This window comes from Pelecanus crispus, chromosome Z (assembly GCF_030463565.1).
Source record: "Pelecanus crispus isolate bPelCri1 chromosome Z, bPelCri1.pri, whole genome shotgun sequence".
In the NCBI taxonomy this organism is placed as follows: domain Eukaryota; kingdom Metazoa; phylum Chordata; class Aves; order Pelecaniformes; family Pelecanidae; genus Pelecanus; species Pelecanus crispus.
The window spans coordinates 9,845,393-9,858,151 of record NC_134676.1 but is presented as its reverse complement, the minus strand read 5'-3'; the positions used below and the strand labels follow the sequence as shown (position 1 = coordinate 9,858,151).

General features: G+C 45.1%; 1 protein-coding gene across 48 annotated transcripts in view; it reads right to left on the bottom strand.

Moving 5' to 3' along the window:
• Positions 1-12,759, bottom strand: part of CELF4 (CUGBP Elav-like family member 4) — a 700,143-nt gene that overhangs the window by 40,099 nt on the left and 647,285 nt on the right. For all 48 annotated transcript variants that reach the window (XM_075726713.1, XM_075726739.1, XM_075726712.1 and 45 more), the window contains 2 exons: positions 11,888-12,035; positions 4,451-4,600 (listed from right to left, as the gene is read on the bottom strand). In XM_075726713.1, the coding sequence (XP_075582828.1) occupies positions 4,451-4,600; positions 11,888-12,035 (298 nt within the window). The remainder of the gene's footprint in view (positions 1-4,450; positions 4,601-11,887; positions 12,036-12,759) is intronic.

Genomic DNA, 12,759 nt, shown 5'->3' with positions numbered 1-12,759 from the left:
CTAGCCCTGGCAGTGGTGGGCAGTCATAAACAGAACCACTGTGTGCCTGAGAACAGTTAATGAGATTACCCATTTTTAATGTATTATAAGCAACCGGGGGAACTTTGCTTTTGTTTTCCTCAGCAACCTAAGCCCAGACCAAATGTACTGAAGAACTCAGCATTCCCTGTCTGAGGCTCCACAAAGCTGCCATACCACTGGCTCCATCCTTGGCTGTGGGCAAGTTGGACATACTGTTGCCCAGGAGGAAAAAGTTTGTTTGGGAGCTGTTGGACACTGTGGGGTGCTATGGGGTGCTATTTCTGCTTCTTCCTGGGCACATCACTGGGTAGAAAACCACAGAGCAGTCCTCACTATTTTCTGGGGGCTCTGCTCTGTGCCTCCTTCCAGTTCCCTCATTTCACTGATCCTTTGACAGCCAAACCCTTCACTCTGTTTTTTGCTGCCCTTTGCTCTCCCCATTTTCTCATGTCTCCCTCCCCTTCTCTTCCCAAGGAGGCTGGGGTTTTGGAGTGAGCATTTTGTCCAGTCCCTCATGATGCAATCCAATAAGGCAGGACCTGTTACTGGAAGGCAGAGTGCTGATGGTGTGAGACAGCAGAAACCAGCGCAGATGGTCTCCACTGCTAATGTACATCACACACTGTTACAAGAGAGTCGCTGGGCTCTGGGTGGCTAAGAAGCTTTGGCAGAAGAGAGCAGTCACTATTATTACAGCTAATGTGGAAATGGTAAAGCTCTTGTGCTGCTGCAAAATGACTCACAAGATCATAGCACAACAGATTATGCTCTTTGTCCCCACTATATGTTGTGACACGTTGCCATGTTCAATAGCTCTGCAAGCTGAAAGACTAAAGGGCAGGCATTAATACACAAAAAGGTCAGATCTCCAAAGGGGCTCAGACTAGTGGAAGGGGAAATATTTACTCCCTTGTTATTCTGTACATGCCAAAAAGAGCACTGTGAGGCATTATGCATTGGCTGAGCTTGGAGAAGGTGTGAGAGCATGGCTTACAAAGAGCATGCCTGCAAGGTATGGTTTTCTAGTACTACTGCATGGATCCATAGCCTGGCCAGAGCCACAGAAAAAGCTAATTTCTTTAGGGACTGGGGCTGTGATCAGAGACCTGGTGAATGAGGATGTTTGACCTACTCTTGCCTTTGCCCCAAAGCCATGGATGGTTCAGTAGTCTTACTGAAATGATACCGTGTGTGTCCATGCTCCAGGCAGAGGGAATCTTAAAAAAAGAGTACAGGGGAAGACAGAGGAAAAAAGGGTGAAACTACAGAGTAAATACAATTACATGATACGGACCTGTTTTCATAGTGCAAAGACTGTGGAGTTCTGGAGTCCTTTAGATGCAGCATGAAAAATATTATAGCTAGACACAAAAGTGGACATGTAGACTAACTGCACAATTAATGGGATTTATCTGGGTCTGAATGATGTGGATGTCATGCCTCTACACATTTTGATTGTCCTGTTTTGCTATTTTCAGGCAACAAAGAACATTCTGCTACAAGTTATAATGGTGTGAACCCACATTTGAGTTTTTTGTGAAGTATGAAAGAGTATCTGAGATCAAAATTCAGGCTTTAAACAATATACGGCAAGTCATAATCATAGCAAGACTATGGTTATGCACATAATACTGCAGCACTCTCAGCCACTTTCAGAATGAGAGCTATACCATAAAAGAAAGTTGTTTGGAAAATGCTGACTTTGGATGGAGACTGGCGTATTCTTTTCTTCTCTATAATGTTAGTGCAACTGCATGCTCAGCTTTAAGATTTTATTTCTACCCTTGCATTTAGAAAAACAGACATGCAGAAACACAAGGAAGTGCCATTAACAAATGCAATGGAGGAAAGTGTGAAAAATCCCATAATGAACAGCGATGGAATAAGCTGCCCAATGATGAAAATTTCTTTCTAACCCCAAGCAATTAGTGGCTGGCTTAGATCATAAAGCATGAAGGTTTGTGTCCTTTCTACATTTTTATCCAGTCTAATATGGCTGTGCATGTTCTCATTACCCATATAAATGTCTAACCTTTTTTTTTTAATGCTGCTAAGTTCCAGGCCTCAATAAAGCCCGTGGCAAGGAGTAAAGTTTTGGAGAGTGCATTAATGCTCATGAAAAGGAAGAGAATAAGATGGAGCAAACACATGATGTGTCCTACACCCAAACTGCTACAAAGGGGCTTGCTCTCAGGGTTTCATTGCTAGTGGGACAGGCAGAAGTAAAATGAGAGGTGAGGGTCTGGCCTGTCAATGTTCCCTTTACACCTCTGCTATAACTTAAGATGTCACTAAGTTATAGGGAAGCTGAGCACTGAGAAAGACCAATATGTTGCTGAAGACACGTGGAGATAAATCCAAACTTTACATAAAGCAGACTATTTGGATGTCAGCTTTATCGGCAGAAAGGAGCCTCTCTGCCTGTAGCCAAGTGGAGCAAGGATGACTGTCGCCTTTCAGTGTGTTAGGCTGTTGGTGTTTGTGCACGGATTTACTGTGAATTGCTGGCTGAGCAAGTCTCTCCAAAACTCAGAGAGAATCAGATTAAGGCCATTGACTTTTATATAATCATGGATGAAATACCTAACTGAAAGCTTTCTTTAATTATGGGGGTAGTTGGAGATAGTAACAAAAGCTCAAGTCATTAGGATTGATCTAGAAAGATCATCTTTTCTCTGGTATCTGCAGTAATGGATCATGGAAGACTAGCTATAAGGAGCTAGATAAACTGGAAAAAAAAATAGATATAGAAATGGATGAATAAACAGAGAGATGATGGATTTGTAAACAGGTAGATACTTAGATAGCTGGGTAGTTGAACAGATGGCTATATTTATATAACCTTAAAGACAGGGTGCTTGCTTGGTGCTGTGGCTGAGCTCACTGAGCATACTAAGGGCTCCCTGCAATCTTCTGATGATTCTGTAAACCTCCAAGAGCTCCCCATCCCTCTAAGCTGTTACAAACTTGTATACATACCTAACTTATAGCACAGTAAGCCCCTTGATTTCAATTCTGCTTAAAGTTGAACTCATGGCTAAATGTCTATAAAGTGTGTGTGTATGGGATGATAATTATTTTTCAACTCTTGGTATTTCTGGGCTTTCCATTGCTGCATTCACAGGATGGCTTTTTTCAGTGACATTATCTGAACTGTAACTAGGTAAGACTTTTGTACTTCTACATTATGTGATGTTTTTCCTTGTAGCTCATAAAGTCCCCTGTGGTGTTGAATCTTCTGAGTTTTTAGGACTGGCTGAGATCGAAAGAATTTTTTTTTCTTAGGGGTTTTGTGGGCTTTTTGGCTGGAGCATCTGACTCGTGTTTGATTTCCTAACAGGTTAGATCGATCTATGAGTGCCCCAGGGTAAAATACTCCTTTGCCAGCTGGTGGCTAGGATTAGTTAGTAACATTTACTTAAATTTTTATTGTTATAATTGTTATTATGAGTATGTATACAGCAATGGTAAGGAATGTCTTCCTAGCAGAAGTACTGCTTGGAGGAGAGGGCTATCTCAAATCTTGAGGATGCTGAAAAAATGTAGGTCCATTAAGGACTGGTAAACTCCTGAGTTCTTGGTGATTACAGAGTGTCCATATATTTGTAAGTACAGGTATAGAGGCAAGTATGTATTCTTTAACCTCCCTCATTCATCCCTGACTGCCAGGGGCTGCAAAATCACTCCTTCCATGGCATCTTTTGAGCTAGTTACAATCTGAATCCCAGCAGCAGTTCTCTGGTAGTGTGCCACAAAAGGGTGAAGTTGAGCCAGTTCTGTGACTATATTAAAGGACCTTCAGTCTCCAGGCCTGATAAGGCAACAGGATTTAGATGCAGTGAGAATTTTGGAGACCAACACCAGTTGCCTGTGCACATGGTCTGAGGCAGGGAGCAATCTGAGTCAGCAGCCCTGTGGACCCTCTGAACTCATCCTCCCAGAGCCATCCAGCTGCAAGGGAATCCCATCAGGAGACACCAGCTGTGGCAGGAGATGCACCAACAGTGCTAGGAGATGCAAACAGGCTTAGCACAGCTTCTTCAAGGCTAGCCAGGAGCAAGACCCTTGGGAGTACCGCTAGGAGATCTGCCAGCATGAACTGGCCAGGCCTCAGATCAAATTTTAGCTAAAGCAAAACATGCTGGGTGTCCTGATTGTATTCACCAGACAAGTAATCCAGCAGATGAACACTCAATTCTTCAGCATAATAATTTTCCACCTCCAACATGTCCTGGATGTCTATCATCCAGATTTAAGTGTACGACAACTGTAGCTAGGTAAAACCTAACTACACCAATGCTAGAGTGAGCTCTGATGGTGTGGGGTATAATCCTTCTGAGCTGTCTCATGCTAGACAAAACCTGTGGATGTGGACAATCTCCCCAGGACTGAAGGAGTAGATTGTGGGCACAGCATTGGTCTGGCTTACCTGGGTAAGGGTGGATGCCATTAGCAAACACGGCTTCTGCGGCGGGCTGCCCATTAGCCTGTGGCGGGAGGCCAGTGAAACCATTCACCCCGATTGGAGACGGGATGCTAGGCACAGCTGGTGCAGTTATGCCAGGAGGCGTGCTTCCACCTGCAAGTGGGGAGGACACAAAGTCAGAGCTGTTGAGCACTGGAAGCAATAACTACACGGAGAAAACTGCTGTGGCTGCCACACAGAAACCTTCTGATAGTCTAAGAAGTGAAAAATCTCCCAAGCTGTTGTGTGAAGAAAGGGAATGCTTGCCATTTCTCCTCTGTTTGGAAAGCACTTAAGAAAGGCTGGCAAAACTTTCTTCAACAGAATGAAGCTTTTGTTCGGTGATCATGGTCTCTAGACTAGATCCACGTCTAACATCAAGCAATAGAAAACTATAAAAATATCACCCTTCCTCCTCAACTTTCTCCCTGGGGTAATGCCTGTTTAAATTGCTAAATAAGCGACATTTCTTTCTTAGATATCATTTAAAGCCAGAAGCAAATTCTCAGTCCCACCTTTCTACAGCAGTTCCTCTCAGTTTCTCTTTGGAGATGTCAGCTCTGTGGGCGTACCAATTTCCAGGACTACTCTGTCTGCATTTTCTCATGAATACACATTTCATGTACAAACTCATTCTGAACTTTCTCAGCACCAGAGATCCTTAAAAGGTTTGGCAAGTTGATCTGTAGCCCAAAGGCAGCCAGTAATACTTTTTTTTTAGTGTCACTGTTCGACCCAAACTTGACTTTCTAGAGTTTTAGCAGAGATCTGCCACTCAACTGGGGCAAAATTTAGGCTTGATTTTTTCTTTCATGGAATCATACTCCTCCCCTTCTTCCCAGATGCATCCTGTGGGGGGACTGTAATGCCACTATTTCAGAAGAAAAATTTAGTCTTTATGTTTTGGGTGAGATCCTGTCGCCCACTGGTAGAGAATTCTTAAATTTCTGAGGCGAGAATTAAATCTCTCTGATAAATTATTGTCTGCTCCTATGTATATTTAAAATGAATGGACACTCTGTGCTTCTTGCAACACATTCAAGATGGTTTTGGGGACCAAACATGAGTTTTCACTAAGTATGAAATTGTATATTTCTCTTGTAAGCTGTGAGTGGGAAGTTAAATTATCTTATCTTCAGCAATATCACTCTATGCCAGGGTATACTACTGATTGAAAGCACCATCTTTGCAGTAACCTCTTTTTTAAACCAATTGCAGAAGTTTTCTTCACTATAGCAGCATTCAGCAGCATTCTTCACCACAGCATCATAGCAGGATGCGTTAGTCCAATAACACACTTTAGCAACTGCTTTAAATCTGTGTTGGTGCTTTAAGAAAGCCAATACAGATGCATGAGGTGTTTTAATAGGTCCTGATTTGAGTAGCCCAAAAAGCAAGCAATATTTCAGCTCTTAGAATCATAGAATCGTTTAGGTTGGAAAAGACCTTTAAGATCATCCAGTCCAACCATTAACCTAACATTACCAAGTCCACACTAAACAAATCAAGTCTTGACTAGACTAAACCCCCAGGTGCCACATCTACCCGTTTTTTGAACACTTCCAGGGATGGTGACTCCGCCACCTCTCTGGGCAGCCTGTTCCAAGGCTTGACCACCTTTTCTGTGAAGAAATTTTTCCTAATTTCCAACCTAAACCTCCCCTGGCGCAGCTTGAGCCTATTTCCTCTCGTCCTATCACTAACTACATGGGAGAAGAGCCCAACACCCACCTCACTACACCCTCCTTTCAGGTAGTTGTAGAGAGCGATAAGGTCTCCCCTCAGCCTCCTCTTCTCTAGGCTAAACAACCCCAGTTCCCTCAGCCGCTCCTCATAAGTCCTGTGCTCCAGACCCTTCACCAGCTTCGTTGCCCGCCTCTGAACACGCTCCAGCACCTCAATGTCTTTCTTGTATTGAGGGGCCCAAAACTGGACACAGTATTCCAGGTGCGGCCTCACCAGCGCCGAGTACAGGGGGACAATCACCTCCGTGCTCCTGCTGGCCACACTATTCCTGATACAAGCCAGGATGCTGTTGGCCTTCTTGGCCACCTGGGCACACTGCTGGCCCATGTTCAGCCAGCTGTCAACCAACACCCCCAGGGCCTTTTCGGCCAGGCAGCTTTCCAGCCACTCTTCCCCAAGCCTGTAGCAGTGCATGGGGTTGTTGTGACCGAAGTGCAGGACCCAGCACTTGGCCTTGTTAAACCTCATACAATTGGCCTTGGCCCATCGGTCCAGCCTGTCCAGGTCCCTCTGCAGGGCCATCCTACCCTCCAGCAGATCGACACTCCCACTCGGTTTGGTGTCGTCTGCAAACTTACTGAGGGTGCACTCAATCCCCTCATCCAGATCATTGATAAAGATATTAAACAAGGGGCTGGCCCCAAAACAGAGCCCTGGGAAACACCGCTCATGACTGGTTGCCAACTGGACTTAACTCCATTTACCACTACTCTCTGGGCTCGGCCACCCAACCAGTTTTTTACCCAGCGAAGACTACTCCCGTCCAAGCCATGAGCTGCCAGCTTCCCAAGGAGAATATCTTTTCTTATATCTTGAGCAGACAAGCTGCTGTTTCCCCTTTGTTTATTTAAATGGTGTTGGCCTTTAAAAATGTCCTCTGTGGAAGTACAGGGTGCCAGCAGTGGTAACTGAAGTCCAAAGGCATCTTAGCATATGCCATCAGCTTGGAAATCACAAAGGCTAGTTAAAATTTCAGTTGCTTTTCTGGATCTCTCCTTTATTTGCATAGATAATGTAAGTAATTTTTTCTAAAATTGTAGCAAGGGATTTGTGCTTGCTATTTTGTGCGTGTTTAAGGAAGTTTAGGCATATTCATTGTAATTCTCTAATTTTCTTACTATAAAGAACCCTCCCCACCAACCCTGGAAATGTCAGATCTGTAGCTGGAGTAAAACTGGCATAATGCCACCACAGAGAACAAATGGTGGTGGTGCATGCCGGTTGTGGATTTCATCCCTGGTTTGAGATCTCTTGCTTGCTGCAGCTACACCAGATGCAGATTTACAACATGAAGGGAGGGAGGGAGAAGAGAAAGAAGGAAGGAAGCCTAAATGAAATTTCACTTCTAGCCCCTCCGTGCAGTTAACAAAGTGGCAGACCCACTGCATAACCACTTTGCACCCAGATTATACCAATGATGGGAGAAATGCAAAACTTGAACCAAACTTTCAGAGATGTCAATTTAATTGCCTCATAATTACGGACTGTTGCATGAGATGAACTTGATTCTTGATGAGGAACCATCAAAATGCCAGCAAACAGCATAAAAGTTTTATGGTCTGAATTACCCACTGGGACTGCCTACAGCACTCCCTTGACTGTAGGCAAGCCGGGTGACTGCTTTAAACCAGATGTCTAACTTTTGTATGGTTAAAGCCAGGTGAGATGGATCCTGTCTCTTGTCTGTTAGATTTGCCTGGATCCAAAACTCTTTAAGTTCCTACATCCCATGGGAACTTGTGAGCCTGAATGAACTCATGGCCATGTCCCAAGGAACTCACTCTCCTAGAGGTGGGATGCACAGAAAACCAGCTGGATTAGGAGGCCTGAAGATACCAGCACAGAGACATTGTGCTCAGCCAATACCTCCAAAGCCTCTAGGACTGCTTGGTTGCCAATGTCCTTTTTCTAGCACAATTTTTCTTTTGCTTAAGAAAGATCAAAACACTTTGTTTTTTCAATGTTCCAAACACTTTTTCTAATGCCTGTTTTTCAGAAAACTTTGAAATGTTTCATTTTCTTTCCAAGTCAGAACAGAAGTGTACTTCAATGACTGGAAAACCTGCTAGGAAGCAGGATGATCATCTTCCATGTGGCTTTCTGAATGCTAACAAAAGCCAGCAGGAGAATTCATGTTAGGCTTCAGATATCTCCTGGCTACTCAGAAATCACTGCTAGTGTTGCAGGCTTGCTTGCTCAGATGTTGAGTGAAACATTTTCTGTGCATCATATCACATGCTTTGTGAGTGTTGTAGTAATGCAAAGAGTAATTTAAAAGTCTAAACATTTCACCCAAGGAATAATTGTCAATGGACATTTCCACAACCTATTACAGATGTTTTTCATGAAGGAAGCTACCCATTCAAGGTAAATCTGCAATAATGCCAAAGTGCATAGGCGCCATGATTGAAAGTATGTCATAATGAGAGCGCAAAATCTGCCACCATGAAAGAGATCAAGTAATCATCTAAACCAGTGTCTTATTTTCAATAATGACCAGTTATGGGTGCTCTGGAAAGCATGTAAAAACCATGAGCTTTCCTCTCCTGTATTTTGACAATAAGAGTTTAACAGTCTCCAAAAGGCACCAGGCACACCAGAAGAGGAGCAGAGCTTACACTGAAGAAAAGCTGGGATATTTTTCCTGTGCTGGATATCATGGTAGGCACAGAATTTGGCTGTTGTACTGGTATTTGCACACCTATGTCACAGAACTCACTCATTCTCAAGACTTATTTATATGCAAAAGAGCTTGTGCTCTTTTGTGGTGGGGCCATCACAAACCACTGCCTGGATTCAGCTTTCCAGGGCCTGAGAGCATTTGAATTCCAGGCAGTCTTTGTTTGACGTTCTCTCTGCTCCCACCAACACAAAACAAATCTAGCTAATGCAAATATGATAATCTTTCCAGCAGCAGGTTTAAAGGGTGCACATATAATTAAGCCACTTTTCTATTTGGATTTGCAGTAGCTCCATCAACTTGTTGTTTATACATTTATCGTTTTGTAAACATGTATTTCAAAATGTGTGGTATAAGATTTTTGAGTCAAGCACTTTTCCTTGGGTCTCCATAAGTTCATGTGGAATGAGATCTGTATTTCTTTCTCTCCCTTTTTTTCCCCCTCATATTCTAACACAAAGAAAGGAAAAGATAGGTATCTGATCCAGTAGCTGCTAACATTGTTCCCAGCTACAGATTGCAAAGAGATGCTAAACTGTGTGCGAATGGGGAGGTCTTCTGTGGCAGACAGGTTAGCAGAACTCAGTTCATTAGGAATGACCCCAAGCCTGCACTGCTGCGGTGCCTTATCTCCCTGCTATCCAGTGTTTCTCAGCCATGAGACATCTTTCCTGGTTGTTTTGTCAGATAGCCCTTTCTTGCTCCAGGGCTAGTGCAGACCTTTTCATGTTTGGCAATGAAGCTGCCCCTTTCCTCTCTTACTGCTCTGCTCTGGAGTCCCAGATCCTGCTCTGCCCAGTGCTGCCTGCACCACAGCTGGTTCAGGCATAGCTCACTTCTCCCATGTCTCACCCCAAACCTTTGTCAAGCTGCTCCCCTCCGGGCCAGCTTGACGCTTCAAGGTTCACACAAGGGCATTGGTATACCATGACCTTCTGAACACAGGCCCATCCCCAGTGCCTCTCATAGGAGCAACCAGCATCACCCCAGGGATCCTTTTATCCCAACCTGTCCCTTAGAAATGGTCCTCTGAATACGTACCTTTGAATCCTCTGTGCCCCTAACAGACTCAGTGGTATGTTGCAAAGCTCTCCAAATTCTCACTTTTTTCCTCTCATGGTTTGGCCCCACTTTCCCTGCTGCCCTACTTCCCCACTGTTAGGCCACAAGCCACCCCATGACTACTGGCCCTACTGGTTCCTTGACCTGTTCCTGCCCAAATGATTTCCTTGTGCTTCAAGCCCCAGGAAAGCCAGTCCTATTTCCATCTCATAGACTCATAGACTCATAGACTCATAGAATAGCTGAGCTTGGCAGGGACCTGTGGAGATCATCTAGGAAAACCCTCCTGTACAAGCAGGTTGCTCAGGACTGTGTTCAGTCAGCTTTTGAAAATCTCCACAGATGGAGACTCCTCCTTGAATAAGAGTCCCAATAACATGGAGGAAATCCAGTTTCTACCACCCAAACAACTAAAGATACACCAGCAGAGAATATCACACCTCACAAAGAGGAAAAGCTTTATGACAGCAGACCCTGCTTTAAGTGAACAGCACATTTATGCTCCCTATGCAAGCCAAAAAAGTACTCCTCAAACTCCTCAGTACACCAAAAAAACCCCACTGAAGAGCCTTCAGTGTGAAGATGTGAAGCATGTTCTGGGTCAGAACATGAAACGGAATGCTTCATCCCGCAAACTATTATTACAGGGCACATGCTACTGCTCTGTAGGATGTCTTCCTGAAGACTCTCGGGCATATCACCAGTCTCTGAGTTGATGTCATTTATTTCCTGGTGATTCTGACACCATTATCCATCAACTCTAAAAGTCTCTGCCTTTCCATTCTGATGAGACTTGTCATATTGGCTTTTATAACTTAACGTCATAAGATCTGAACCTACTGATTTTAGTAGTTCATTCTGTAGTAGTTCATTCATGACGTCATACATCGAGAACACATGTACTGCAAATCCTGACTATGGACAGTAGTCTGCATATAGAGAAAAAGACAGCACCAAGACCTACCTCAGAGCCTGGGACCTGAATTTGTCTAGTAATTCTTCCTGCTTAATTCTCTACCCACTGAATCATATACTGCAGCTTCTAGCAGGGTCTTCTTGTGACACCTCACAGCATAGCCAGATCTTGGCAGCCCTTCACTGACTACCTGCCTCTGCTCCAGCAGCCAGAAACACTCTCACCAAACACTTCCATTCCAGGTAGCACCAGAGGTCTTCCCTGAGTATCTCCTGTCCTATGTCACCGCAGGGGAAAGGCTTATGTGTCCCAAAGAGGTAACTCATCTTATTAATGATACTGCATCTCACCACAAATCCTAATTTTTTTTATCTTTAGACCAGCCTGGCTGTGACAACACCAGCACTGACTCCTTGGACATCTATGCACACCACTAATAAACCAGTATAGGTCTCCGCAGGGTGTTTTGTGACATTTGGAGGGTGCTCAGACCTAAAGGAGGGTTCTGTAAGGGATAAGGCTGAGAGGGAAGGGTAATGGTTGAGAGCCCTTTGCAGTGCCTTCCCTGCCAGCACCCTTCCTGCTCCCCAACAAGTTCATTGCATCCCAGCCCTGGTGGGACTAACCTTCTTGCTCTCCTCACCCACCAGTGAGTGCCACTCGGCACGGGGCACAGGTAGCCCGACAGCCCGCTATTGGTGAGCCCTTTGACTTTGCCGTTATTGCATCATTTCATGATGCAGAAGCTGACCTGCAGCTGGCCCTAGCCCTGGAAGAGGTGGTAACAGCTGTCCTCTGCCCCTTTTCCACTCTTCAGACCACAAAAGGATCTGGCTGGCTGCAATCCTCACTTCTGGTGGCCTTCACCAACAAGACCAACACTTCAGTAAACACCCACTGTGGGACAACCTCCCAACTAATGTGTCCTGCCAGGTATCCTCTGGGACATGGCCAGATTTTCCTACCCTTTGCCCTCTCCACACCCCCGGCCCCTTACCTGAGGTTGGTGTCATGGGGGCAGCCGCCAGGCCGTTCATGTTCAGAGCCGCCATCTGCTGCATCTGGGCTGCGGCAAAGGCTGCCATGGGGTTCAGGTAGCCTCCCTGTGCCACTGACGCCATGATCGCGGCTTGCTGCTGCATCAGCTGGAACAAAGAGAGCAGGAAAAAATATCATGCGGCCATTGGCAGGGCAGCCCGCAGCACCGGCACCAGGATGGGGACCCGGTGAGGGTGTGAGGCATCCCTCTGTTTTGAGATGTCAGCTTGCCTTGCCTGTGGTAGTCCCCAGCCTCTGCTTTCCTCCTCGCTATCGGGGCTGGAAGCAAAATGCATTTTGCATCTTGGGGTCTTTATGGTCCCCACCCCCATCATGTGTTCCCCAATGTGGTGGTCTCCCATGAGTTGGACGCAGCCCTCCAAATCCCTGGCCTGTCCCTGATGAGAAAGGTAGAGAAAAGACTTTATATGTTCCTGAGCAGAGAAGTTTCATCATTTATGTTGCTTGTAGCAAAGCTCTGGAAAAGCACTGGTGGCTACTTATGGGAGACGAGTATATGTGGAGCGGTGGGGAGAGAGGATCCCTTCTCCAGAGCAGCAAGCTTAGCTAATTCTCTGGGGATAACTTGATTTCTTTCCATCTGTCAGCAACAAAAATCTTTTTTTCTTATGCTGCTGGGAGGCATCTGGTGGGCACTGAGCAAAACCGTGACCAAAACTTCTAACCAGATTACAGCACCTATTTCCAACACAACCAGGCAGAGATTCCCAGAAGAGCTGTACAAGAGAAGGGAGATCCCCTACTTTAGCAAGATTAATACTGTGTAGTGGGAAAAACCCTTCCCTGTGGTTTTGATCTGGGGGTGACTTC